We start from the raw sequence: 26,728 nt of genomic DNA on the forward strand, positions 1-26,728 counted from the left end.
GCATGACACTGTAATCTTTTGCTATAAATTCTGTGTCTTATGGTCCCACACCACAACCACCTGATGAAGGAGCAGCGCTCCGAAAGCTAGTGCTTCCAAATAAACCTGTTGGACTATAACCTGGTGTTGTGTGATTTTTTTTTAAACTTTGCTCATAGCTAGGCACTATACCTTTGCCTCACAAGAACCCTGCAATGATTGCTATATTCAGTGTTATAATCAAGTTACAGAGCAGCCAAGTTATGCAGTTTATTAGAACTGACGACAGACTACCCAGGGTTCACAAAGCAGGAGCACCCCTCAGACGTATTATATCACTCCCTAGGAAACCTTGCTACAAGTTAGCCAAGGAGCTGCAAAAGAGACTAAAACGCCTAATAGAATACTCCAACCACTCCATTCACTCATCCCAAGAGTTCCTTAATTACATCAGAAACACCACAATAGAAGAGGATGAAATAATGATTTCATTTGATGTAACAGCACCCTTCACATTGACTGAGCCAAGGATAGCATTGCCATGTTATTAGACGAAGCAGTTACCAGGACAAGAGCAGCATCAGCAAGAACAGCATATTAAAATTACTGGACCTATGCCTCATAACTCACTTTACATTCAATGGACAAGTATAGGGACAAATCAGGATATCAGGACTAATAGCAATAATGCAACGCTTAGAATGGACAGCCCTCCCCAACAACCAACCCGAACTCTGGATCCAATATGTAGATGACACCTTTGTCATCAGTAAACTTACACATCTGGAAGAAACACACCACCATATCAATAACATCTTCACTAAAGAAGAGGAAAACAATAGCAGACTCCCTTTCCCTGCGCATATTAGAGGAACGCACGCCTCCTGGGAAACTCCAGACCAGTGTGTCCAGGAAGAACATGGACAGCATGGTGGCTCAATGGGCTGCACAGTGGCTCAGTGGTTAGCACTACAGCCTCACAGTGCCAGGGTCCTGGGTTCGATGCCCGCCTCGGGCAACTGTCTGTGTGGAGTTTGCACATTCTCCCTGTGTCTGCGTGGGTTTCCTCCGGGTGCTCCGGTTTCCACCCACAGTCCGAAGATATGCAGGTTAGGTGAATTGGCCATGCTAAATTGCTCATAGTGTTCGGTGCATTAGTCAGAGGTAAATATAGGGTAGGGGAATGGGTCTGGGTGGGTTACTTTTTGGAGGGTCAATATGGACTTGTTGGGCCCAAATGGCCTGTTTCCATACAGTAGGGAATCTAACCTAATTTAAACACTCATAATGACCAGATACTGAACTATAACAGCAACCATCCCAGCGCCCACAAACAGAGCTACATTAGGACATTATTTCAATAGGGAAGGACACACTGCAGCAACTCGGTACTCCAGAAGGCACCTATTCAAAGGATTTAAACAAAACGGGCAACCCTAGGGCACTATCCGCTGGTATTTACGGGACAAACCCAACACGACCAGACATGATAGCGACCATATCATTCATCAAAGACATAGCAGAGATAACCACCTGACTACTCAGATCCCTGGGAATCTTAGTGGCCCACAAACCAGTAAACACCTTCCACCAGCTCCTCACAAAGGTTAAAGACCTGACACCCACATCCACCAGGACGAACATTATCTACAAGATACCCTGCAAGGACTGTGAGAAAGAATGCATTGGACAAACAGGAAGAAAGCTGACCATACGAGTGCACAAACATCAGCTCGCCACTGCCAGACATATCCAGCACTCTCTCTCACTTCCAACTGCACAGACAACAAAGAACACAAATTCAACTGGGGGACCATGTAACCATCCTAGCACAGTCAACACAGAGACACGCCAGAAAATTCCTTGAAGCTTGGTACTGCAACCGGAACTCAATCAACAGACACATTGTACTGGACCCCTTATACAAACCACACAGATACAGAACAGGAAGTACAACCAAACAGAGACATATAAATACCAGGTGGGACAGACCACCAACACCTTATCAAAGATGCACTGATGATGTCACCTAGCGAGGTGACAAAACATTTGCAGAAAAACACATCGGCTCGGTGAACGAATCCACACTTCCAAGAAATGACTGTGTAATCTGTGTTTGCTGATGTAGTCTAGCGGTTGGCTGGGACACCAAGGGAAGCATCGTGCTGTTGATTAGTCAGGGATGAGGTGTTATGAAATGAAATCAGAAAGCACTCAGCATCCATGGAGAGAGAACCACAGTTAACCTTCCAGGCAAAGGTTATGGATCTGAAAATCACTGCCTGTTCTCCCGCAGTAATTTCAGAATTTCAGTATCGCCGAGGGTGAAAGGTTTAGCCGGTTCCTTAATGTAAGTCCTGAAGCGGTCACTGAGATATGCTACAGAGCTGTGGACTCTTTCACCAGCTCTCTTACAATACTTACCGCATTGATGCCACTGAGTTGTATGAGAAAGGACATCATCATGTTGATAAGGAGTTGGCTGCGTATAGAGGGATCTGTGCAGAGCTCCCACACACTTCTTGCCCGTTCATTCCTTATGGCAGTCCGTTCAGCCTGCATTTCCTCAAGCTCTTGACTAAAATCGCGCTTGCCCCATAGCCTTTGAAGTGCTGAGAGTAGGACAGATGGGAAGAAGGAAGATACAAATTTAGAGCAGGAAAACACTAAGGGCTGAGGCGGCTTTAAGGCACTGTTTGTTTTTCAGATAAGGTCAAAGAGACGAGACAGTGATCAGCCACCACAGGATCATGGTTTACTGAAAAGTGCTCCTGGCAAAATCTTAATGTGATCTTCATGAGTGCAGCATGAACCTAAACAGAATGGTTCATTTAGAAGGCAGAGCGCTGAGCATTTTCAACACGTTAGTTAAAACTAAATTATCGGATATTTTCCTTTAAGCCTTTTCCCAGTAGAGTCATAATGAGATCAGTCTCTACTGTCCAAGATTGAGTGTCTCCAAGCCAGCTATATGTAAACCTAGAGTCAAGCAAACTTGGAGCTAACAGCCTCTACATATGAGGGCCGAGTAATTGATAATTATCAATGTATGGAAGACTTGGTCTCAACTATGGGAGAACGTCACTGTGGAATTACGCCACCTTTAAGAATGAGGCTTCCATGGGCCTTGATAAAATGGTCATTTACACTATAATACAATACACACATCAATGAAGATGGTTGCTCCTCAACAGCTACTCGTTAAACGGACCTTCATAAAATCATCTAAATTTGTGACAAGGAAGACCATTAGGCCCTCATGTCTGTACTAACTGACAAGGAGCTAGCAGATAATCCCACTGTCCTGTTCTTCTTGTTTCTGGCTCTTCAACAAAAAAACTGTAAACATTTATGAATAAACAGTCCATACTGGTCTGGACTGGTCTATTTGCTTTAAAATGCTCCAGTGCATTCATTCAAATATTATGAATATATCTGCCCCCAATGCCCTTTTAGTCAGCAGTTCATTAACAGATCTGAATTTTACAACATAGTGTTGTTCCAATAATTACCAAAAGGTACCGAACTACTCAAATTCTCTCAGTAAGATGAATTGCAAAGCAATGGGACTATCAGTTGTGCAAAAGGACTAAAACCAGAAGTTACTGTCTCTGCAGGAGAATTGAATGGTTATTTAAACTGTCTATTCCTAAACATTGTGGATTAAATGCATACTTAATGATGGCATTCAGCAAACATTGTACAAGAAATGATTAGATATTCAATCCACAGCAGCAGATAGAATATGGCTGAAATTTCAGAGCCTCAACTTCCACATAAATAAATAGACCAAAACTATTCCAAATACTTAACCTTTCTCGACAACTAGTACCATGGTTATCTGGATCAACTGTACTGTCGAGTATTACAAATAATTGGCTCTTGATGCCTATATTATATCTACAGAAATGGACTTTGACTTGAGGAAGATCACCCAGTCGATAAACTATTGTCACTTACCATTCATGGACAAAGCCCTATTTCCTTTGTCAATCAGAAGGTATCTGGGGCTCTCTGGAAACCAGGGCAGAGTAACCAGCTGTATAAATGCAGGTACAGCATTGAAGGCCATCAGTAAAGGCCATACACTTTCACTGCCAAGAATTTCCCTGGAGAAACAAAAAGAACACATGACACAGCAGTTGAGATTTTTCAATCATTTACAAGTTTCTAAGATATATCTATACTGTTCAACATATTTTACAGTGGGGATAAAACATTAACTTAAATGAGAAAGTGAGAGAACCTTCAGATTGGAGTAAAATAACCTCCAGTGAGTTACCCTCCATCTAAAGTGAGATATCATTTGATAAAGGGTGAGCAACTCTCCAGTCTACTCTAGAGAGGGATACACCGTGTGTGAGATACCATCTGATCTAGTGTGAGCTAACCTCCAGTTTAGAGTGAGCTACACTCTGATCTAGAGTGAGATATCCTCCAGTCGATGGTGAGATAACCTCTCATCTAGAGTGAGTTATCCTCAAATCTAGATGAGCTATCCTCCAATTTAAAGTAGGGTAGACCAGTCGTTCCATCCATGGTCACCTGGTCATGTCCACGACTCCCAACAACCCACTGGACTGGCCACCGCAGGAATTGCATAAACCTGCACCCACAGCTCCCCCTCACCCCCATCCAAGGCCCCAAAGGAGCCTTCCATATCCATCAAAGTTTCACCTGCACATCCACCAATGTCATTTATTGTGTCTGTTGCTCCCGATGCAGTCTCCTTTACATTGGGGAGACTTGACACCTTCTCGCTGAGTGCTTTAGGGAACATCTCCAGAACATCTACACCAATCAACCCCACCGCCCTGTGGCCCAACATTTCAACTCCCCCTCCCACTCTGCCAAGGACATGCAGGTCCTGGGCCTCCTTCACCACCACTCCCTCACTACCCAACACCTGGAGGAAGAATCCTCATCTTCCACCTCGGAACACTTCAACTCCAGGGCATCAATGTGGGCTTCACCAGTTTCCTTAATTTCCTCTCCCCCCACCTTACCCCAGTTCCAACCTTCCAGCTCAGCACTGTCCTCATGATCTGTCCTACCTGCCAATCTTCCTTCCCACCTATCTGCTCCACCCTCCCCTCTGACCTATCACCTCCATCCCCACCCCTATCACCTATTGTACACTTTGCTACCTTCTCACCAGCCCCACCCCCAACCCCCTTCCATTTATCTCTCCATCTTGGAGGCCCCCTGCCTCCATTCCTGATGAAGGGCTTTTGCTCGAAATGTCGATTTTCCTGCTCATCGGATGCTGCCTGACCTGCTGTGCTTTTCCAGTACCACTCTGATCTCCAGCATCTGCAGTCCTCACTTTTGCCTAGGATATACCTCAGTCCCATGTGAGAAAGCCTTCAGTTTAGAGTGAGACACCCTCTAGTTTCGAGTGGGATACCCTGTGGCCTACAGTGAGTCATTCTCTGGTCTCGAATGAGGTGCACTCTGGTTTGGAGTGAGATGCTCCATACTGTTTGTACTTGGATAAAAAATATACTTCATCGAAATGCATGAAGGGATGAGGCACTGCAGGTAAAGATAGAAAGTGTCCCTTCTTAAACCCGTGAGGGAAGTTGAATCCTGATAATGTTCAAAATGGAAACTCGCATCAACCATGAACCACAAATATACACCACCACAAGCCCTTCTTCACATTTATTCACATAAATTAATCATTTACTTTCTCAGCACCCTATACTACTCCTTTGGGATATTTTATTGTCCCAGTACCTGATTTGATTTGGTGTGGTAAATATGTCCAGCATAACATTGCAGTGACTGTATTTAAAAGCATTTTGCAATACTTACAGATTAGTTGCTAATTTGTTACTTCAGACTGCTGTTTCACCTTGTGGGGGTTTTGGTCTGTTTTTATGATTGGGGAAGGTGAAGTTCACTGCAGAGAAGTGAAGGAGGTTGACAGTGTCGCACAGTACACCGCTGTTCCGAAAGAATATGGCTGCAGTCATGGGCAGTAAAGATCACCTTCGGGATATATGTTTGGCATTCCAGTGATGGGGACACTCAGAGAGCTCCACCCCTTCCCCCAACTGAAGGTGCCTAAAATCATGAGTTTCATGTCCCTTAGTATTGACATTGTACAAATATCTGAGTGAGAAACTGCACAAAGGCATGAGGTGGATGGGAAAATGCAGTAGAGCCAAAATCAAGAGACCAGGCACTGCAGCTAAGGATAGCAAGTGACAGGCTATTACAGCTGCTTCTTATAATAGGATCAACGCCAGGCCAGTAGATCTTACAAGATGAGCGTTTGTTGCATATTTGAGGTTTTTTTGGTACTGTTCAGTTAAAAGCTGCAAGTATCTATCCTGCTTCGGGCTTACTAAGACTTTGCTTCAAAACTAAACTGATGGCACAACGTAATTATTTCTTTTGAGTTAAAAATCTCACAACACCAGGTTATAGTCCAACAGGTTTAATTGGAAGCACTAGCTTTCGGAGCGCTGCTCCTTCATCAGGTGGTTGTGAGGAGCAGCGCTCCGAAAGCTAGTGCTTCCGATTAAACCTGCTGGACTATAACCTGGTGTTGTGTGATTTTTAACTTTGTACACCCCAGTCCAACACAGGCATCTCCAAATCATGATTTTTACTTGAAATTGCTTTGTGTACAGAACCTATGAGCATGTAATGTCAGGACAGTCCGAATGGGATTCTGCACAAAGTTGGTCTGCTTTATATTTGACCATTTAGCCCCTTCACTGAAGCAAGTGTCATATACCTCAAATACTGATTCTGCAGTCAGGCACCCATTCTGGAAACCTAATCCAAAGTGATTACAGCTTTGAGCGAGGAGAGGCTGGTTTTCCCTCAACGGGATTCTGGAATTCTAGCATCACATCTTGGTATCACAACTGCTCTGCCCAGGACCATAATAAACTACAGAGAGTCATGAATACAGCCCAGCCCATAGAGTCATAGTGCCTACAGCATGGAGACAGGCCCTTTGACCCAAACTGGTCCATGCTGACCAAAATGTCCATCCACGCTAACCCCATTTCTCTGCACTTAGCCCATATCCTTGTAAACCTTTCCTACCCATGTAATTGTCTAAATGCTATTTAAATGCTGTTAATGTACCCACCTCAACCACTTCCACTGGCAGCTCATTCCATATGCGTACCACTCTCTGTGTAAAATAAAATGCCCTTCAGGTTCCCTTTTATTCCTTCCCCTCTAACCTCAAACTGATGCCCTCCAGTCCTCAATTCTCCAACCCTGGGAAAAAGACTGAGTGCATTCACCCTATCCATGTCCCTCATGATCTTATACATTTCTATCAGATTCCTCTCCCCCCAGTCTCCTACGCTGTAAAGAAAAAAGTTTTAGCTTGTCCAACCTCTCTCTTTAACTCAGCCTGCTGAGTCCTGTCAACACCCTTGTAAATTTCTTCTGGACTCTTTCCAGTTTAATAATATCCTTACTATAGCAAGGTGACCAAAACTGAACACAATACTGCACTCCAAGTACACCTTCACCAATGCCCTGTATAACTGCAACATATCCTCCCAATATCTATACTCAATGCCCTGACTGATGAAGGCCAGTGTGCCAAAAGCCACCTTCATTGCCCTGACTACCTGTGACTCCACTTTCAGTGCCTGTGCACCTGACAGCCAAGGTCCCTTTGTTCCACTACAGTCCTTAAGGCCCTATCATTCACCATGAAACACTCTACTTGATTTGACTTTCCAAAATTCAATACCTCACACAACTATATAGTCCATCACACAAGCCAATCTTCTATCCATTGACTCCATCTATATTTCTCACTGCCTTGGGATGGCAGCCAACATCATCAAAGACCCCTCCCACCCCAATTATAATCTCTTCCAACCTCTTCTGTCAGGTAGAAAACACAAAAGCTTAAACAGACGTACCAACAGATTCCAGCTCCTTCCCTGCTATTATTAGACTCCTGAATGGATCTTTCAAATTTTAAATTTAATGTTGGTCTCACTCTTTGTGCACCTTCTCTGCAGCTGTAACATTGTTTTCTTTGCTCTGTTCTATTACCCCAATGCACTCTGTATTGTATGATCTGCCTGTACCTCACACAAGACAAAACTTTTCACTGTACCTCGGTACGTGTGACAATAATAAATCAAATCAAATCAGATTGAAAAGGAATTCATCTGTATTGTTGGATTGGAATACAAAGTTGGCCAGTGTGGTTCACTATCAGCTCCCCTGGTCTATTGATATAAACCTCGATATCTGATTTAAGTTAAAAATCACACAACACCAGGTTTAGTCCAGTAGGTTTAATTGGAAGCACTAGCTTTCGGAGCGCCACTCCATCAGGTGATCGTGGATAATAATAAGGCACAGAATTTATAGCCAAAGTTTACAGTGTGATGTAACTGAAATTATTCATTGAAAAATACTTTGATTGTTTATTAAGTCTCTCATCTGTTAGAATGACCATGTTAGTTTCACTTCTTTCATTGTAATGGAAAAACATTTTTTATAAGTTACATTCTCAGGTTAACTGTAACAATTGGTGTCAGCCAGACAAATTCAACATATTATCATGGCTGACATCAATTGTTACAGTTATCCTGAGAATGTAACTTTTAAGAAAATGTTTTTCCATTTACATATGAACGAAGTGAAACTATCATGGTCATTCTAACAGATGAGAGACTCAACAAATAATCAAAGTATTTTTCAATGTATAACTTCAGGTATATCACACTGCAAACTTTTGCTATAAATTCTATGTCTTACAATTGTGTTCTCCACAACCACCTGATGAAGGAGTGTCGCTCCGAAAGCTAGTGCTTCCAATTAAACCTGTTGGACTATAACCTGGTGTTGTGTGATTTTTAACTTTGTCCACCCCAACACCTCCACCTCATCGATATCTGATGACTGGCCTGAAAACTGAGGCATGAGGTGAGTTCACTTTTAATCGACCATCTGTGGTTGAGGAACAGCTTCTCCAGCACTCAGTGTGGCCCTGCAGTTGTGGCACTATATCGAGTATCCACTACACAGGATTGCAATGACAACTGTTTGTACGTGTCAAGATGGAACTTGAGCTACCTACTTATGGGGCTGTTGGAGGCTTGTACTCTGATTGGCTCTCCAGTGCTCAGCTTTGGCAAAGGTTTTGCAACCTTCCCAAAATGAAGTATAGCTTTCTACTGTTGTACCTCAACATCATAATTCATACCTGGATGTTTGGCTTCAGTAGCTGTTTTGCAATGGGGAGAATAGTTGTGGAGTCTTTGTACTGGGCAACTTTCCTTGCCTTCAGTCTGTGTCTTTCACTGTTTGAAAATTGCCTTGTGTGTTTGATTTGGCAGTTTCACTGCTGCCTCAGCCTTTCTATTTGACAGACCTCAGTGTGGGGATGATGGAAGGTGTTATATTTCTCAATACTTCATGAAGAATTCTTCCATAATGAACTGAGGCCCACTGCCATTTATCACAATGTCAGAATGCCATAAAGATTGAAGTATGACCCAAGCTTTTGACAATAGTTATTCAAGTCAGCTGCTTCACCCCTCAGTAGTCAGAGTAGTCAGCTACTGTGCGAAGATCTACTCCCATCTTTATCCATGGGCTCACTGGGTTATTAGGTATCATCAGTGACCCTTCATTTTACTTGACTTGGTACTCATTACCAGCACATCACTGGCAGATGTGGGCCACAATTTATTGCTCATACTTAGTCAGTAGAGCACATCTTTTACCTTCTTCACACTTGACTCAATTCCTCAATGGTTTGCATGTGCAAGTCTCTCCTCTCAGCTCCTTCGGGATAATGACTCTATTTGCTTTGTACAATATGCCATCTTGGATTGTCAATCATTTTTTTAATGTCCAACTCATGTCAAATATTGTTCTCATAGTAAGACATGATGTTACGTTTTGAAGCAATAGAGGGAGCGTTTGAGACTGAATGGCATCAATAATCTTTTGAGATAAAGATTCTGTGTGACAACAGCCCTCTGATTGGTTGAGCTGCAGGGAATGAAAAGCTATAAGTGAAATGCCAACCATAACAGAGAGGAAACATCCAGAGCCTGCAAACAGAAAGCATCCATCTCTCTCTCTCTCTCTCTCTATCTCTCTCTCTTTCTGTCTCTTCCCTCTTTCTCTCCCTCTATCTCTCTCTCCCCCTTGCTCTATCTCTCTCTATCTCTCTCTCACTCTATCTCTCTCTCTTTATCTTTCTCTCTATCTCTATCTCTCTTTCTCTCTCTCTCTGTGGAGAAAGGCAGAAAAAGACAAAAAAAACTGAAAAGAAAGAATTCTACAGCAACAAAAATGTATAATATCACCTGATCAACTGTCAAACAGAAGAACGACCATCAGCCTTAAGACTAGGGAGTGTCGTTGTTAATAAAACCAAAGGGATTGTGAGATAAAAACAACTTCCCATTTTGTGATATGGACATTTGATCTTCAGAATGTGGTTTACCCTGACTATATTCCTTTCCTATCCATTATATATGTGTTAAACTAGTTGCCTTTTCAAGATCCAGGTGAAGACATTTTGCGATCAGTACACGATCTAAATACTTGATATCAGGCATCCTTAGTTATAATTTTTGTTCTTCAGCTTCAGGTTCATTGGGTGAGTTCTGTCTAGCCCTCACACTAAATTTTGATTGTGACCAGCAATGGCTTCTTCCATGGTTTCTCTGCAGCCATAAACTAGCAGACCATCCAATGTCGGTTCCACTTACAGAAGATCATTATCGATCTCATGTTTTTGATGCTCTTATCCTTCAGGAGTTGTGGAAATGCCAATGTCCTTGACAACCAAATCTAACTCCTGAAGAACATCGAGAATGTAAAGCACTACTGCTTTCAAGCTTCACTTGGATAGTATAGGGTGATTGGTCAAAATCTTCAGCTGATATCTTTCCAGAGGCCTGGTGGACCTGTTTGCTGTCCTTCCTTCTAGCCATAGACTTGAAAGTAAAGTGATTCAGGTTCTTATAGTGCGAACACTCGTTTTCCCATATTAGGTATGCTTTCTCCTCCCTAGTGTGATATCCTCCTCAGTATTTGCATCTTGCCCTTTATCCATGACTGTTCTACCCTTTGGTTTTCAAGTTATCTATGAATGCAATGAATCTGCTCTTGCTGCTAATTCAAAACCCGGTGCTTCTGCCTCAAACACGTTTTCTCTCACAGTTGACTTGCTGTCACTGCAGGGTCTCTTATACATAACATAATCCTGACTAATTAATCTTTTAATTATATAAATTCACAGGATCCTGTAAGCTGCTTTCATAAAGTTATATCTTGAAGTCATGATGGTGTCATTCTTTTTGGATATTAGTATTGAAAATGTACCATCCATTACTCATGTTCACTTTTGGTTCAAAACACGCCTTTCACAATTTCTGCAGTCTCTTTTTTTCTGTTCTTCAGAGAAATCTAGGATAGAATGTACTGGAACTATCTCTTCCCAACGATGATAAATGTGTAGCTGCTCTAACCTGTTCAGCAAATCTATCCCAAACATGATTTATGACATTACTTCCATCTGTTCCCTACTACGGAAACTCCCTAAATTTTGTTTCCACTGAAGTCAATGGAAGTAATCATGGGAATGATGTAAAATGGTTTGCCACTAGAGGATTGCTTCACCCTGTCATACAATGTGAGAAATACTCCAAGTGTCCCAGCTGATTCTTTCACAGGCAGTTCATCTTTCTGCACTACAATTCAGCAACTGAGTTATAAGACAATTTTCCTGTTCCTGAAAGAACAACTTCTCTCCTTAATGAGAGTGAGCTTTTTCACAGGCCTGAGAATTATATTAAAATATATATTTTCATTGGTAGCTTTTCCAGCGCATTTGTGTCAGTCTGGATTTATGCATCCACTACAGGAGTTTAGGCAGATAGCCTACCACCAAACCTCAGTGAGGGGCATGACTTACCGTTGGAATACTTCCCACTTCTAGAGATGCACAAGGTCGGCTAGCATACGTTACTGTCTGTTTCCATAGCTTGTTTGTACTAGAACAGGTCATTAGCCTGAAGCTAGTACCTATGGTCTGAAGGGCGTCCACTCTGCGCAAACATGGCTGACCAGGGGACACTCCCACCTTTACTTTCGATCATAGGCTTCTTGACAAGATATGAACAAAGCTCCTTATACCACCATCAATCCCTGGAGTGGGACCTGAACCCAAAGCTTCTGACTTAGAAGCAGGGTATTACCCTCTGCACCATCTGACCTCCAACATTTGAACTGGACTGGCCTAATTTCCCATAGTACCCTTGCTCACAGAAGGTCTGTTCAGCATTATCTGGTTCAAATCAGGACCTGAACCTTTGATTGAAACCCCAAGGAGAATAGAGCCACCCACATTATGAAACTAAATGTTAGACAAAATCTTAACGCCTGCACCCCTCCAGCTTTCATGCAAAAAATGGAACCTGAACACATCAATTAATTTCACCCAGGTTGGCACTAAGTTGTTGAACTCACCTTTGATTAGGAAACAGGAGACTCGTCTGGGTTTTCCAAAACATATTGTTATTCTACGAGCCTCTTAGGAAATGCTTTATGTAAGGATTGGGTAAGGACAGGACCAAGTCCTGTGTAAAACAGTTAGTTCCTGATAGGATTAACTGACACCACAAGATAAACTCTGCCTATCAGGATATGACGAATCTCGTGTTCACTCAGAATGTGCTCTCCTATCAGGAACAATGTGATCTTTGCTTGGGATTGAATCAGCAACAAATTCTAACAAAAAGGGAATTTAAAAGCCCCCAGTCACCTGAATAGCCAAAAGGGAGGTGGGAATCTGTTCACACAGGACAGCCACACAAAAACTTTAATATGGAATGGTGACGGCACTGTGAAACTACTGTCCTCAGCTCTTTAGCTTCTGACTGAGCCCCATTCCCACACACTGGTGCTTACCCTTGTGACTGTATAACCTGATAACACAACTTGAGGATGGTGTTACGAAGAAACTGACCTGAGTCCAATAATCTGGCCTAAACATTTACCGACGGAAATAAATATTGCAGTGGTAATGGTGACAATCCCTCGCAACTTCTTCGGAGAGCACTCCATAAGGTACATGCAGTGAACATTCAGACCATTCCCTTTGGGTAGGAAAGATATAAATACCAGCGTTAATTGTTACATTTCTCATAGAATTGAAGCAACATAACGTACAAAGCCCCTTCCATAACATGTTCCCTCTTTTCATTTATTCAGCTTGACCTTCTGAATAAGGAACTGGCACTGGAGGCGAAAAGGAACTGACCCCAGGTAGGCATGGGGACTGAGCCTGGAGGATGGGTCTTATCCCAAACTGTCCCAAGAGAAAAATGCTTGAATGCTTACATTTACAATCAGAATGTTGCAGAAGAGTGTGGGGGAAGCTTAATACTGCAGCAAGGAGACATAGTTTGGTGTCATTATAGAATAGGCAGGCCATTGGTCTGACTTTACACCAAACAGTGCAGCTATGGACTGTTCGGACCCTTGTTTTTGGTGCCTTTATTAAAATGCTTCTCAGAACCACAAATGATAGTCTTCTAAATGTGCGATTCCTCAAGTTTTGAGAAGATTTGTAACTTAGGTTGAGTTTCTGGCTGTAGGTTTGCTCACTGAGCTGGAAGGTGCATTTCCAGACGTTTTGTCACCATACTAGGTAACAGTAGGGCCTCAGCCGGAGGCCTACTGAAGATGTTACCTAGTAGGGTGACAAAACAGCTAGAAATGACCCTTCCAGATCAGCAAGCAAACCTACATCCAGATTCCTCACATAGTTGATGAGCTCAGTGTATGATTCCTACAACTTCCTCCCACACCACTTCCCCCTGAACACACATCCCTACCATCTCCTACCTTGTCTTCCTGTCACTCCCTTCCCAATTATCACTTGGGTGCTGGCCCAGGCCTTAGTGTAGCTCGTTAAGGATTAATGCCAGGACAACAGGTTCTAAATCCTTTGTGACATCTAGGTCAAATTTCCTCCAGCCACTTGATACATCTAAAACCCAGCAGAATCTTACTTTTGACCTCTATCTTTAAAAATATCTGGGACACCAGGGGTTTTTATTCGATGTATTTACAGCTCTATAAGAAATGACCTCCACGCTGTGTCACTTACCAAGACATGAAAACGTTCCTCATACCTGCAGTTACTCCATACATGAACCTCGCCACTAGAATCATCTCAAAGGATCTCGCCATCCTACTGAATCCCATGGATAAAGCCCCCACGATTGTCAAAATATTGTTGAAAGTCAAACAGTTCCTTCTGTAACACAAAGGATTTTAGTTGAAAAGTCAAGGAATTGAATGTACAATTGCATATTTTGTACCAAGTGAATGGATGGGAGATGAGGCTGGTAAATCTGGGCCAAGATTAGAGTGGTGCTGGAAAAGCACAGCAGATCAGGCAGCATCCGAGGAGCAGGGAAATCGACATTTCGGGCAGGAACCCTTAATATCAGGAATGTTAAGGGTTAATGCATGTACAATAGGTTGATCCTAATCTTGACTCTAATCCTGCTGTGCTTTTCCAGCACCACTCTAATCTTGACTCTAATCTCCAGCATCTGCAGGCTTCACTTTTGCCTGGTACATCTGGGCTCTTGGTGATTGAGACTGATTGTAGCATTTCAGAATCAAAATCAGATCAATGGTACTTGAAATGGATGGGTTTGATGTATTCAATGGTGCTGTTGATTGAGCAGCTAGTGTGGCTTGTCAGTGGAATCAGCAAATATGGATCTTTCAGTCTGGGCTAGAGATTTCTTCCACAGTTCTCAATAACCTTGCAAGCCGGTGACTTGAGTACAGTGTTCCTCGCTGAATCAGCAATTAACCGGTTCTCTCTTCAGTTGGTTCATCGCACCACTTTAACAGGCTGGACATGAGTATCACCAAGATTAATTTGGTAAATCTGTGATCTGGTAAAATCACATTTTAAGAACTATGGTGTATCCTTATGGATATGTTCCCCTTAGCTAAATCCAGCCAGAGTTGATACATCAGCCAAACTCTGCCCGTGCAAATTTCTCAAACATTTGTTTTGAGGACTCTAAGTCTTTATACACTCAGTTCTCAGCTAATTTCAATCTTACTTGGTTTCCTCAGGATTTTAATCTCTTCCCATCATTTTTCTGTCATGTACACTGGCAATCTTTTAGGAACATGTCATTTTTGCGTGTAGCCTCTTCCAAAAATTCCCTTCCATACGCGATGGCAAGGGTATCTCTTTTCAGGTGTCATCCCTCTCTCCTTTATATCCGCCATCATCGCCTCTCTTCTCTGAGCCCTCTGTCCTTGCAAATTATTGTCTCATTTCCTATGCCTCAGTCTCTCCAAATTCCTTGAACATGTTGTTATCTTCCATCTTTCCCAGAATGTTTGAATCATTCTAATTACGTTTCTACTCTGGCCCAGAATCAAACTCGTATGAAAGTCCCAAACCCAACTGAACTGCGACAAAGGTGAACAGTCCTTTCTCAACCTTCCTGCAGCCTCTGAAATGGCTGGTCACATCCTCCTGCTCCAATGCCATGGTTGAGTTGGACAAGACTTCTCCCATGTGATTCCATTCTATTCTATCAAATCATAAACTGTGGATTGATTAGCTCAGTTGGCAGGATGGCTGGGCGTAGAGTGAGGTCAATTCCCATCACCAGCTGAAGTTACCATGAGAGACTTTCCTTCTCAACCCCGCCCCTCTCCTGAGGTGTGGTGACCCTCAGGTTACACCATCATCAGTTGTCCCTCTCGAATGAGAGATTGGGACTATGGTAACGTTATTAAATTATAGCCAATCAATCACTTGCAATGCCCTGTTAATTTTACTTAACTTGTCACCCAAGGATCTTATTGGTTCCCTCCTACTTCTCATTTACATTCTACTCCCATCATCCAAAGGGAAAGTGTGTACCTCCACACATTACTCTATTACATCATCACCTGTCTCAAATCCTCCACCTTTGCTAAATTATCCATCCGCTTTTCCAACATCTTGTAGATGATGAGCAGAAATTTTCTCCAGTTAACTGCTGGGGAAACTGAAGTCTTTCTTTTCAGTTACCACTTCAAACTCTGTTACCTAGCTTATAGAGACCTGCTAACAGGCTGGAGCTGAACCAGACAGTTCAAAACCTTGGTGTCAGGTTTGATGTTGAGATGAGATTCTGATCACATGCACAAGACCTGACTAAAACTGACTATTTCCACCTCCGTACCATTCCCCACCTCCCCTCCTGTCTCAGCTCATCACTGACTCTCTAGACATGTTGGTGTGGTCGTTCTACTGCCCAGACAAATGTGAATGAGAGTTGAGTGTAGGGATCCTGTGGAATACCAATTGCAGCAGAATCTGAAGTAATTATCTTGGCAATTGAAGATGCCATGGACAATTGTCTAAACCCTTTAAAAGTATCTATTTAACTCAGAGCTTGGAGGGTTCAGATGAAATTAAGTAAATAATTACTCAGGAAAAGTTGGACTATTTAGAATCTAGGCTAACTCCTCAGCAAGGTTCTGCATACTTATCTTACATGCTTTCTCCAACTACATCTTCCAGAACTGCAAGACCCCTCCTTATGTCTACTTGACATCCCCTTCCCCCACTCCAGACCAGAAAAACCCTTGCTATGGTGTGGATCTGACCAACCCCACTTCCCCTACTTCTCCTCTCCCGAGTTCAGACTCACTGCTCCTCCCTTCACAATCTCCCTTCACTCCCCCAAACCCAATCTGCCTCTGTTTGGCCCTCCAACTCCCAGAACACCCCTTTCCAGACTTGACCCTTGCCCAACCGTGAGATCTGACACACATCCTCCCCAGACCTCTGCCAGCTCGCTGTTCTGAAACAATGAAAGCCTGCACTCTTGAGAAGACTGTCAGAATTGAGGTTGGCTCTGCATTTCTGAAAGAGCCTTGATCAGACGCTCCGTCAGAAGTGCAGAGTTCTCTGATCTCATTAAAGAAAAAGTAAGATTACTACTTATAGAGTCATAGAGTCGTAGAGATGTACAGCATGGAAACAGACCCTTCAGTCCAACCCGTCCATGCCGACCAGACTTGCCAACCCAATCTAGTCCCATTTTCAGCACTTGGCCCATATCCCTCTAGACCCTTCCTATTCATATACCCATCCAAATGCCTTTTAAATGTTGCAATTGTACCAGCCTCCACCACTTCCTCTGGCAGCTCATTCCATACACGTACCACCTTCTGTGTGAAAAAGTTGCCCTTTAAGTCCCTTTTGTATCATTTCCCTCTCACTCTAAACCTCTAGTTCTGGACTCCCCCACCCCAGGGAAAAGGCATTGTCTATTTAATCTATCCATGCCCCTCATGGTTTTATAAACCTCATATGGTCACCCCTCAGCTTCCTTAGACATCTTTTCTCCTTGGAAAATCTGCCCCCATGTTCCAATGCAGTCCTGGCTGATCTTCACACGCTAATCTCCGTCAGCTTGAGGTTACTGAAATCTCCACTGCCCTGTGCTCGCTGACATTCATTGGCTCATAGGAAAACATCTTTTTGATTTTAACATTCCCATTCTTGTTTTCAAATCCCTCCATAGTCTCATCCCTTCCCTGTTCAGTAACATCATCCAATCTCACAACCCTCCTATACTGATTTGCTCCTGCTTTCTTGAGAGTTCCCAATTTTAATCATTCCTCTGTAACGATCATTGTTCTGGCCCCAAACTCTGGATGTGCCTCCCTCCAACTCTCTGAATTTCTACTTCACTTTTCTCCCTTGGCACATTCCTTAAATTTTAGCCCAAGCTTTTGGTCCCAGGCTAATACCTTCTTATATTTTTCATTTTTGCCCTACAATGCCTCTGTGAAGTGGTATTGAAGGTGCTACATAAATGCAAGTTGTTTTGTTATGTCACCAAACTCAGTAACCATTCAATGCAGACATTCTCCCAAAATCGTTGCCTGAGACCACATGACATTGGCATGTTTCTGATAGAGCTTAGGGAAAGCAAATGACTATGACGGCTTTCAGTGATCTAATGCAAATTTCACACCTGAAAATTGAGCTCCATTTCCAGCACAAAGGCAGCAAAACCTGAACGAGTGCACTCTTACAAGTTTCCATTCTCTTACCTTCCATATTTCACTGAGAGGTGTCCAGCGATCAGTGCTCCAAACACAGCTCCAACTGAGTACACCGACACAATGATTGACCAGGTCGCTTTCAATGCATGTTCTTCCATTGCTGTACCATAGCGCTCCAGCCAAGTCTCATTGATAAAATACTTAATGTACTGTAATTAGGAAGTGGCATGTTAAAATCAATACTTGTTTGGATGGGAGGACCAGGGACGACTTCTTGTTAAGTTGTAGGCTAGCCCCTTTCAATTATTAGTTTCTTCTAATCGGGTTCAATGCAGCATCCCTGGTTGAGAAAGCAGCTTTTGCCTGGACCTCTGTCAATGCTTCTCTAAAACTGATCACCCTTTCTCCTGTGGAAAAATGTCTGGTCTTGACATTTTAAGCGTTGTAACCGTAAACCCACTTCCTCCCCACCCATTGTACCATGATGGGACACCCCTCACTCCATATGTTTCCAGGCCCACCCAATTGCACGGGCACCAGGTTGCTTTGCATCAATGCACAGACTCCCAGTGAAGGTTTGGTGTCGGATGGGCCTGCCCTCGGGGCCAGAATTCTATTACCATTATATTGCCTCTTCCATGTCACACAAACTGAAGTTACCATTCAGCAAGGGTGGGGCACAACCCATCGGTGCCCGATGAAGTTGTTTTTTGTTTAAACTATGAGGCATGTCTCTCCCTGAGAGAGCAGTGAACCTTTGGAGGAGCAAATTACTGCAGGTGCTGGACTCTGTACTGACAATAATGCTGGAAATTATAGTGGTTCAGGCAGCATCCTGGGAGAGAAAGGGAGCTAACCTTTCCAGTCTAGGCAACTCTGGAGTAAACACAGTGGGTTCTGAGACAGCTTTTGTTCATGATGCATCTCTTGACTGGAGTAGAGGTTGCATCAGGTCAAAGGTAAGTGTTTTTGCGGATAATACTTGGTTCACATGACCTCTTGGGGGTTATGCTTTCCCAGAGTATGTGTTCCTTCATGGGACCTGGACCTTTACTCTGGGTTTTAAGCTGTTGCAGAAGAAAATGTGGCTGTGTGGGGAGTGGAGGGAGGTTAGGTTTAGGCATGATGGATCCTGGGATTGGATAGGCCGAATGGCCAATTCATCTTTCCCAAGCCTTCAAATCACTTTGATCGAATGTTGACACAACGCAATGAATGGAAGGTTATATTTAAGGTATGTGATGCAGCTCATGATCCAATGGTCCTTCTCCAGAATACACTGGCTGCCAGCTGCAAACATTACCTTGGTTAGGAACTGACTGCTTTGGAAATTCCAACATCCATTTAGCACAGGACTGAAGGTATCTATTCAACAAGCCTGCGGTCTCGACACCGAGAGCAGCAAATATCAGGGAACACAATCACATCCATGATCTTCTCCACAGATCAGGGATGGGTCAACATCCAGGAAGTGCCTCATGTAACAGCTTGATGCAAACACCATTAGCACAAGGATTGAAGGGGGTGACAGAGAAGGCATTTGCTCAGGGCAGTTAAGGATGGTCAAAAAATAGGGCTTTGCTGACTTCAACTTTGCTAACATTTGGAGGAAACTAACGAAGTTTAGCATCAGTTCAGCTTCTAATTGCATTATTGCATTAGGCCATTTGTTTTGACTTGATTTTGCAAACATATTTCAGAAATAAATTCACTTTTGCGGAAGAGGAAGAGGGAGCATAATTTCAATCTCAAGAAATTGCAAACTTTCCAAGTAAAATAAACAATAGATCTGTCTTCTACTGACCTACATTTTCATTGTCATTGATAGTGATTTGAATTGTTTGTGAGAAGCAACTCTTCTGTCAGATGAAGTCACTCCCCAGCACTCAATTCTGTGTGGTGTTTAAAATTGGCCCCTGTCACCCCAAAAGAATGGTGCTATAAGATGTGTTGTTTCATTAAAGTCACAGTAACAGAGCAATATAAGGATATGTGTTACTCACAACTGACGGTGCATTAATCAGAACCATGTTGAGTCCGTGCTGAAATGTACCTCCCATTGCAGAGACGATGATCAGCAACAAAAGAACCTTCAGGTGGAACTGTATTTGGAGAAAGTGTTATCATTCATAGGTAGCCCCAGTTCTCCGTGTTATTGTTTGTCATTGCTAAGATCATGGGTTGATTGATCTCCATCTTACAAGATAGCTGTCATTTTCCTATCACTGCCATCGAAATTAAACTTGTATCTTGGAGAGAACTACTTCTCCTGGTAGCCTGATCCAGACATTGATCAGACTTTGTGTAAATATAAATCTCACAAATATTTGTTTTGGGAACATAGCCTGCTTGTTTCACCACAGAATCTCTTTAAGATTGCGACATTGCTGTGTACACTTGAAGGTGATGTTGGTAATGTTGTGTCTTTATTGTAAGGTGTTGTATATTCTGGATGATATATCTGTACAACTTCTTTGATTCTGTAAAGTTCCCTTCAAGACACATTTGAGGCACTATATGTCCTAGTTCATCTTATTGTTCCACCTTCTGACACTTTACAAAATAGCTATGTTTAAAAAGGTCTCCCTTAGCCAAAGGTGAAACAGAATGTTCTGGAATGAGCTTATGGTCATACTAAACCTATAAGTTAAAGGAGCAGAATTTTGCCATTTGGCCTATCAAGTCTGTTTGTCAGTTAATCATGGCTGACATGATTTTCAATCACATTCTGCTGCCTTCTCCCCATTACTTTTGATCCCCTTTCCAATCAAGAGCCTGTCTACCTCTGTCTTAAAGTCACTCAATGACATTGTCAAAGAATGCTGTGGAGGCAATGAGTTCCACAGATTCAGCACCCTCTGACTATGGGGAAATAGGAGATCTCCACAGGAAACCCTCCCTCATCGAATCAGAGATGTCACTGAGAGGCATTCTGGGAGATGGCACTGCAGTCACCACGACTGGTCTGAACATCGCAGAGGGGCTGCTGTCAGGGAGTGGTTAACCCTCAAAAAAAACTGTTCCCCTCCCAACGCCCATCAAAAATAAAGGACACTTCGAGGAGGATAGGAAAGATTGCCATCACGGGAGCAGCCGTGCTGAGGGACAGTGCCATCTGAGGAAAAGTGCCAAGGCTTTGTGTTAGGAGACGTTGGTGAGATGGAGTGATGGTAAGGCTCAGGTAAGGTTTTCTTTCCCTCTTTTTTTTCTAAAGAGCAGCGGAGATGGAGGCTAGAGCAGTTGCATGCTTCTCTTGCAGGATGTGGGAGGTCAGGGTCATTATCAGTGTCCCTGCCAACTTTACCTGCGAGAATTGCACCCAGCTTCAGGCCCTCACAGACTGCTTTAGGGAGCTGGAGCTGGAGCTGGATGAACCCCGGATCATTCGGTAGGTTGAGGGGGTGATAGAGAGGAGTTACAGGAAGATAGTCACACCTAGGTTACGAGATGAAGGTAATTGGATGACCATCGGGAGAGGGAAAGGCAGTCAGTGCAGGGATCCCCTCTGGCCGTTCCCCTCAACAACAAGTATAACATTCCGGATACTGTTGGGAAAGAGGGGAGGGAGCTACGAGGGAAAAGCCACAGCGACCAGGTCTCTGGCACTGAGAAGGCTCAGAAGGGAAGGGGAGAGAAGAGGAGAGCATAGTAATAGGGGATTCATTGGATAGGGGAAGAGTCAGGAGATTCTGCGGATGTGAACAAGACTCCCAGATGGTATGTTGCCTTCCAGGTGCCAGGGTCAGGGATGTCTCGGATCGAGTCTATCGCATTCTTAAAGGGGAGAGTGAGCAGTCAGAAGCCGCGGTACATGTCAGTACGAATGACATAGGTAGGAAAAGGGATGAGGTCATGAAAAGTGAAATTAGAGAGTTAGGAAAGAAGATAAAAAGAAGAACCTCAAGGGTAGTAATCTCCAGATTACTGCCTGTGCCACATGCTAGTGAGGGCAAGAATAGGAAGATATGGTAGACAAATACGAGGCTGAAGAGTCCGTGCAGGGAGCAAGGTTTCAGATTTGAGGATCATTGGGTTCTCTTCTGAGGAAGATCTGACCCATTCCAAAGGGACGGGTTACACCTGAACTCGGGGAAACAATGTTCGTGCGGATAGGTTTGCTAGAACTTTTGGGGAAGCTTTAAACTAAGTTAGCAAGGGGCTTGGAACCAGAGCATCAGGTCAGAATATGCAGCAGTTGGTGTAAAGGCAGGTGCCTCAAGCAGAGAGACTGTGAGGAAGAGTAGACTAAAACGGCAAGAGGGTGGGAGTCCAGGCAGAAGGAAACAATGGAGACCAAAGCAAATGTTAGAAAAGAAAAAAGTAGAATTGAACAACCGAATCATATACAAAAGACAGGGAGATTGCTCGATTCTAAAGGGACAATGAGTACAAGGCACTTTATCTGAATGCCTGTAATATTTGAAACAAAGTCATTGAACTTGTTGTGCAAATCAGTACAAAGGAGTCTAATATAGATGCCATTACAGAAACGTGGTTGCAGGGTGGTGATGACTGGGAATTAAAAATCCAAGGGTATCAGGTAATTAGGAAGAATAGACAGGAAGGTAAGGGAGGTGGGGTCACGCTCTTAATTAAGGATGAAATTAGGCCAATAAGGAGAGACAATATAGAATCTAAGGGGCAAAATGTTGAATCCATTTGGGTGGAGATCAGGAATAGTAAGGGGAAGAAGCCACTGGTGGGAGTAGTCTATAGGCCAGCCAATAATAATGCTACAGTGGCACAGCCTATCAATCAAGAAATATCTGACGAGTATAAGAATGGAATGGCAGTAGACATGGGGGGTTTTAACATGCTGATTGGCCGAATCAAGTCGGTAGAGGCAGTCTTGAAGAGTTCATTCATGATCGCTTTTTTGAACAGTATGTTACCAAACCTACAAGGGAGCATGCAATCTTAGATCTGATCCTGTGAAACGAGACAGGTAAAATTAATGATCTCGCAGTTAAGGATCCTCTGAAAAAGAATGATCACGGTATAATCAAATTTCGGATAAATTGGTAAATAGCATCACCTTAACTCAGGATGTTATGCTTCAACAAGGGAGACTATAATTGAATGAAGAAGGAGTTGGCTAAATTACACTGGGAACACAAGTTATATGGTGGAATGGTTGAGGAATAGTGGAGGACTTTCTAGTGGAAAGTGGAGGATTTTTCACAGTGCTCAAGGAAAGTATATTCTGGTCAAAAACAAGGATAGCAAGGGTAGGAGGAGCCAGCCTTGGATAACCAAGGAAATAAAGGAAGGCATCCAGTTAAAATCTCAGGCTTACAAAGTATCCAAGGGTAGTGAGAAACAGGAAGATTGGGAAAACTTTAAAAAGCAACAAAGAACCAGAAAGCAAGTGATAAAGGAAAGATTAAGTATGAATGCAAGCTAACACAGAATATAAAAAAGGTAGGAAACGTTTTGATAAATATATAAAATGGAAAAGGGTGGCTAAAGTGGTCCCTTGCAGGATGAGAAAGGGGAATGAATATTGAGTAATGTTGGAATGGCCGAGGCCTTGAATAACTATTTTGTGTCAGTTTTCACAATGGAAGATGTGTCTAACATGCCAAAGAATGATGTTAAGGATACAATGGGAGGTGAGGACCTCAATTCAATTGTTATCACTAAAGGGGTAATGTTGAGCAAACTTGAGGATCTAAAGGTAGATAAGTCCCCTGGTCCTGATGGAATGCATCCCAGGTGCTGAAAGAAATGGCAGAAGTTATAGTAGATGCATTAGTGGTAATTTACCAAAATCCACTGGACTCAGGACAGGTCCTGGCAGACTAGAAGACAGCAAATGTCACACCACTGTTTAAAAAAGGGTGTAGACTAAAGGCAGGTAACTATAGGCCAGTTAGCTGAACAATTGTAGGCGGGAAAATGCTGGACACCATCATTAAAGAAGAAATAGTGAGATATCTGAATGGAAAAGGTTCCATCAGGCAAACACAGCATGGATTCAGGAAGGAAAGGTCGTGTTTGACAAAGTTACAGGAGTTCTTTGTGGATGTAACAAGTGTGGTAATTGGAGGGGAACAGGTGCATGGAGTTGCAGGGAATGTACTAGCATGGAAAGAGGACTGGTTAACCAATAGAAAGTAGAGAGTTGGGATAACTGGGTGTTTCTCTGGTTGGAAATCAGTGCTGAATGGGGTACCACTGGGGTTAGTGTTGGGCCCAGAACTGTTCATGATATACAGCATATACGTGATATGGAAGAGGAGACTGAGTGTAACGTATCCAAATTTGCAGATGACACTAAATTGAGTGGAAGGGCAAACTGTGCAGAGGATGTGGAGGGACTGCAAAGATATTTAGATAGGTCAAGTGAGTGGGTAAGGGTCTGGCAGATGGAGTACAATGTTGGTAAGTGTGAGGTTATCCATTTTGGAAGTAAAACTAGTAGGTCAGAGTGTTATTTAAATGGTCAAAGATTGCAGTATGCTGTTGTGCAGAGGGACTCAGGAGTGCCTGTACATGAATAGCTAAAGGTTGATTTGCAAGTGCAACAAGTGCCATTCCTGATGAAGTACTTATGCCTGAAACATCGATTCTCCTGTTCCTCAGATTTTGCCTGACCTGCTGTGCTTTTTCAGCACCACACTCTCAACTCTGAACTCCAGCATCTGTAGTCTTCCCTCTCTCCTTGCAAGTGCAACAAGTAATCAGGAAGGCAAACAGAGTATTGGTTTTCATTGCTAGAGGGATTGAATTTGGGAGCAGGGAGGTTCAACTTGAAATGCTTCAGAAAAGATTTACAAGGATGTTGCCAGAGTTGGAGGATCTGAGCTATAGGAGAGGCTGAATAGGTTGGGGCTGTTTTCCCTGGAATGTCGGAGGCCGAGGGCTGACCTTTTAGAGGTTTATAAAATCATGAGGGGCATGAATAGAATAAACAGACAAGCTCTTTTCCCTGGGGTGGGGGAGTCCAGAAGTAGAGGGTATAGGTTCAGGGTTAGAGGGGAAAGATATAAAAGGGACCTAAGAGGCAACTTTTACACACAGAGGGTGTTACATGTATGGAATGAGCTGCCAGAGGAAGTGGTGGTGGCGAATTCAACTACAACACTTGATAGATATCTGAATGGGTATATGAATAGGAAGGGTTTAGAGGGATATGGGCCAAGTGCTGGCAAATGGGACTAGATTAGGTTAGGATATCTGAGCGAGATGGACGAGTTGGATCAAAGAATCTGTTTTCGTGCTGTCCATCTATATGACTCTAATTGTACAAGGTGTTGATGAGGCTGCACGTGGAGTATTGTGTGCAGTTTTGGTCTCCTTACTTGAAGAAGGATATGCTGGCTTTGGAGGTGGTACAGGGTAGATTCATCAGGTTGATTGCAGAGATGAGGGGCTTACCCAATGAGAAGAGATTGAGCTACCTGGGACTGTAACTTGCTAGAATTTACAAGAATGAGACAAAATCATATAGAAACATATAAAATTATAGAAGGGATATATAAATTATTTCCACTGGTGGGGGAGACCAGGACTAGAGGACGTGGCCTCAAGATAAGGGGGAGTAGATTTAGGACAGAGATGAGGAAGAACTGCTTTTCCCAGAGAGTAGTGAATCTATGGAAATCCCTGCCCAAGGAAGCAGTAGAGGCAGCTTCATTCAATATATTCAAGACACAGTTGGATGGGTTTTAGCATGGTAGGGGAATTAAGGGTTATGGGGATAATGCAGGTAGGAGGAGCTGAGGTGATGGAATGATCAGTCATGATCTTAATGAATGGTGGAGTAGGCTTCACGGGCCAAATGGCCTATTCCTGCTTCTGTTACTGTGAAAATCTATTACTATGAAATACTGAAAGCTATTGAGAATCATCTTAGCACAGAACAAAGCACAGAACAGCTGCTTTTGGACACAGAGCTACTGAGAAAGAGAGAGAGAGAGACAGAGAAAGCAGTTCCTGTTAGTATGAGCAGGGAATATTGTTTCTGGGTTACCAGCCGCATAGCAGTTAGCTCTCTGGTCAGTAGAATGAACAGAGAAGCCTTTTGGAAATTTAAGGAATAAAGGCGGCACAGTGGCACAGTGGTTAGCACTGCTGCCTCACAGCGCCAGAGACCCGGGTTCAGTTCCCGCCTCAGGCGACTCTCTGTGTGGTGTTTCCACGTTCTCCCCGTGTCTGTGTGGGTTTCCTCCGGGTGCTCCGGTTTCCTCCCACAGTCCAAAAATGTGCAGGTTAGGTGAATTGGCCATGCTAAATTGCCTGTAGTGTTAGATGTAGGGGAATGGGTCTGGGTGGGTTAAGTTTCAGCGGGTCAGTGTGGACTTGTTGGGCCGAAGAGCCTGTTTCCATACTGTAAGTAATCTAATCTAGACAATTGCCGGTGGGTTTAGAATACTCAAACTGAGTGGAACAATGTTCTCTTTTTAATTAATTGCATTCACAGGTTGAGGGTGTTGTTGACTAAGCCCATCCCCAGAGGGCAGTGATGAGTCAACCACATTTGCTGTGGATCTGGAGTCACATGTAGGCCAGACCAGGTAACAAAGAAAGTTTCCTTCCCTGAAAGACATTAGTGAACCAGATAGGGTTTTCTGACAATTGGCAATGGATTCATGGTCATCATTAGACTCTTAATTCTAGACATTTATTGCATTGAAATTCCATCATCTGCCGCAGCAGGCTTCAAACCCAGGTC

General features: G+C 43.2%; 1 protein-coding gene across 1 annotated transcript in view; it reads right to left on the reverse strand.

Annotated features, from left to right (window-relative positions):
* The window catches only part of LOC140487861 (solute carrier family 2, facilitated glucose transporter member 11-like), a 93,095-nt gene that overhangs the window by 25,195 nt on the left and 41,172 nt on the right, over positions 1 to 26,728 (reverse strand). The window contains exons 2-7 of the mRNA XM_072587219.1: positions 20,055 to 20,153; positions 18,100 to 18,260; positions 14,139 to 14,263; positions 12,968 to 13,097; positions 3,940 to 4,088; positions 2,404 to 2,591 (exon numbers count right to left, since the gene is read on the reverse strand). Coding sequence (XP_072443320.1) covers positions 2,404 to 2,591; positions 3,940 to 4,088; positions 12,968 to 13,097; positions 14,139 to 14,263; positions 18,100 to 18,260; positions 20,055 to 20,153 — 852 coding nt within the window. The remainder of the gene's footprint in view (positions 1 to 2,403; positions 2,592 to 3,939; positions 4,089 to 12,967; positions 13,098 to 14,138; positions 14,264 to 18,099; positions 18,261 to 20,054; positions 20,154 to 26,728) is intronic.

This window comes from Chiloscyllium punctatum, chromosome 17, assembly GCF_047496795.1.
Source record: "Chiloscyllium punctatum isolate Juve2018m chromosome 17, sChiPun1.3, whole genome shotgun sequence".
Taxonomy (NCBI): domain Eukaryota; kingdom Metazoa; phylum Chordata; class Chondrichthyes; order Orectolobiformes; family Hemiscylliidae; genus Chiloscyllium; species Chiloscyllium punctatum.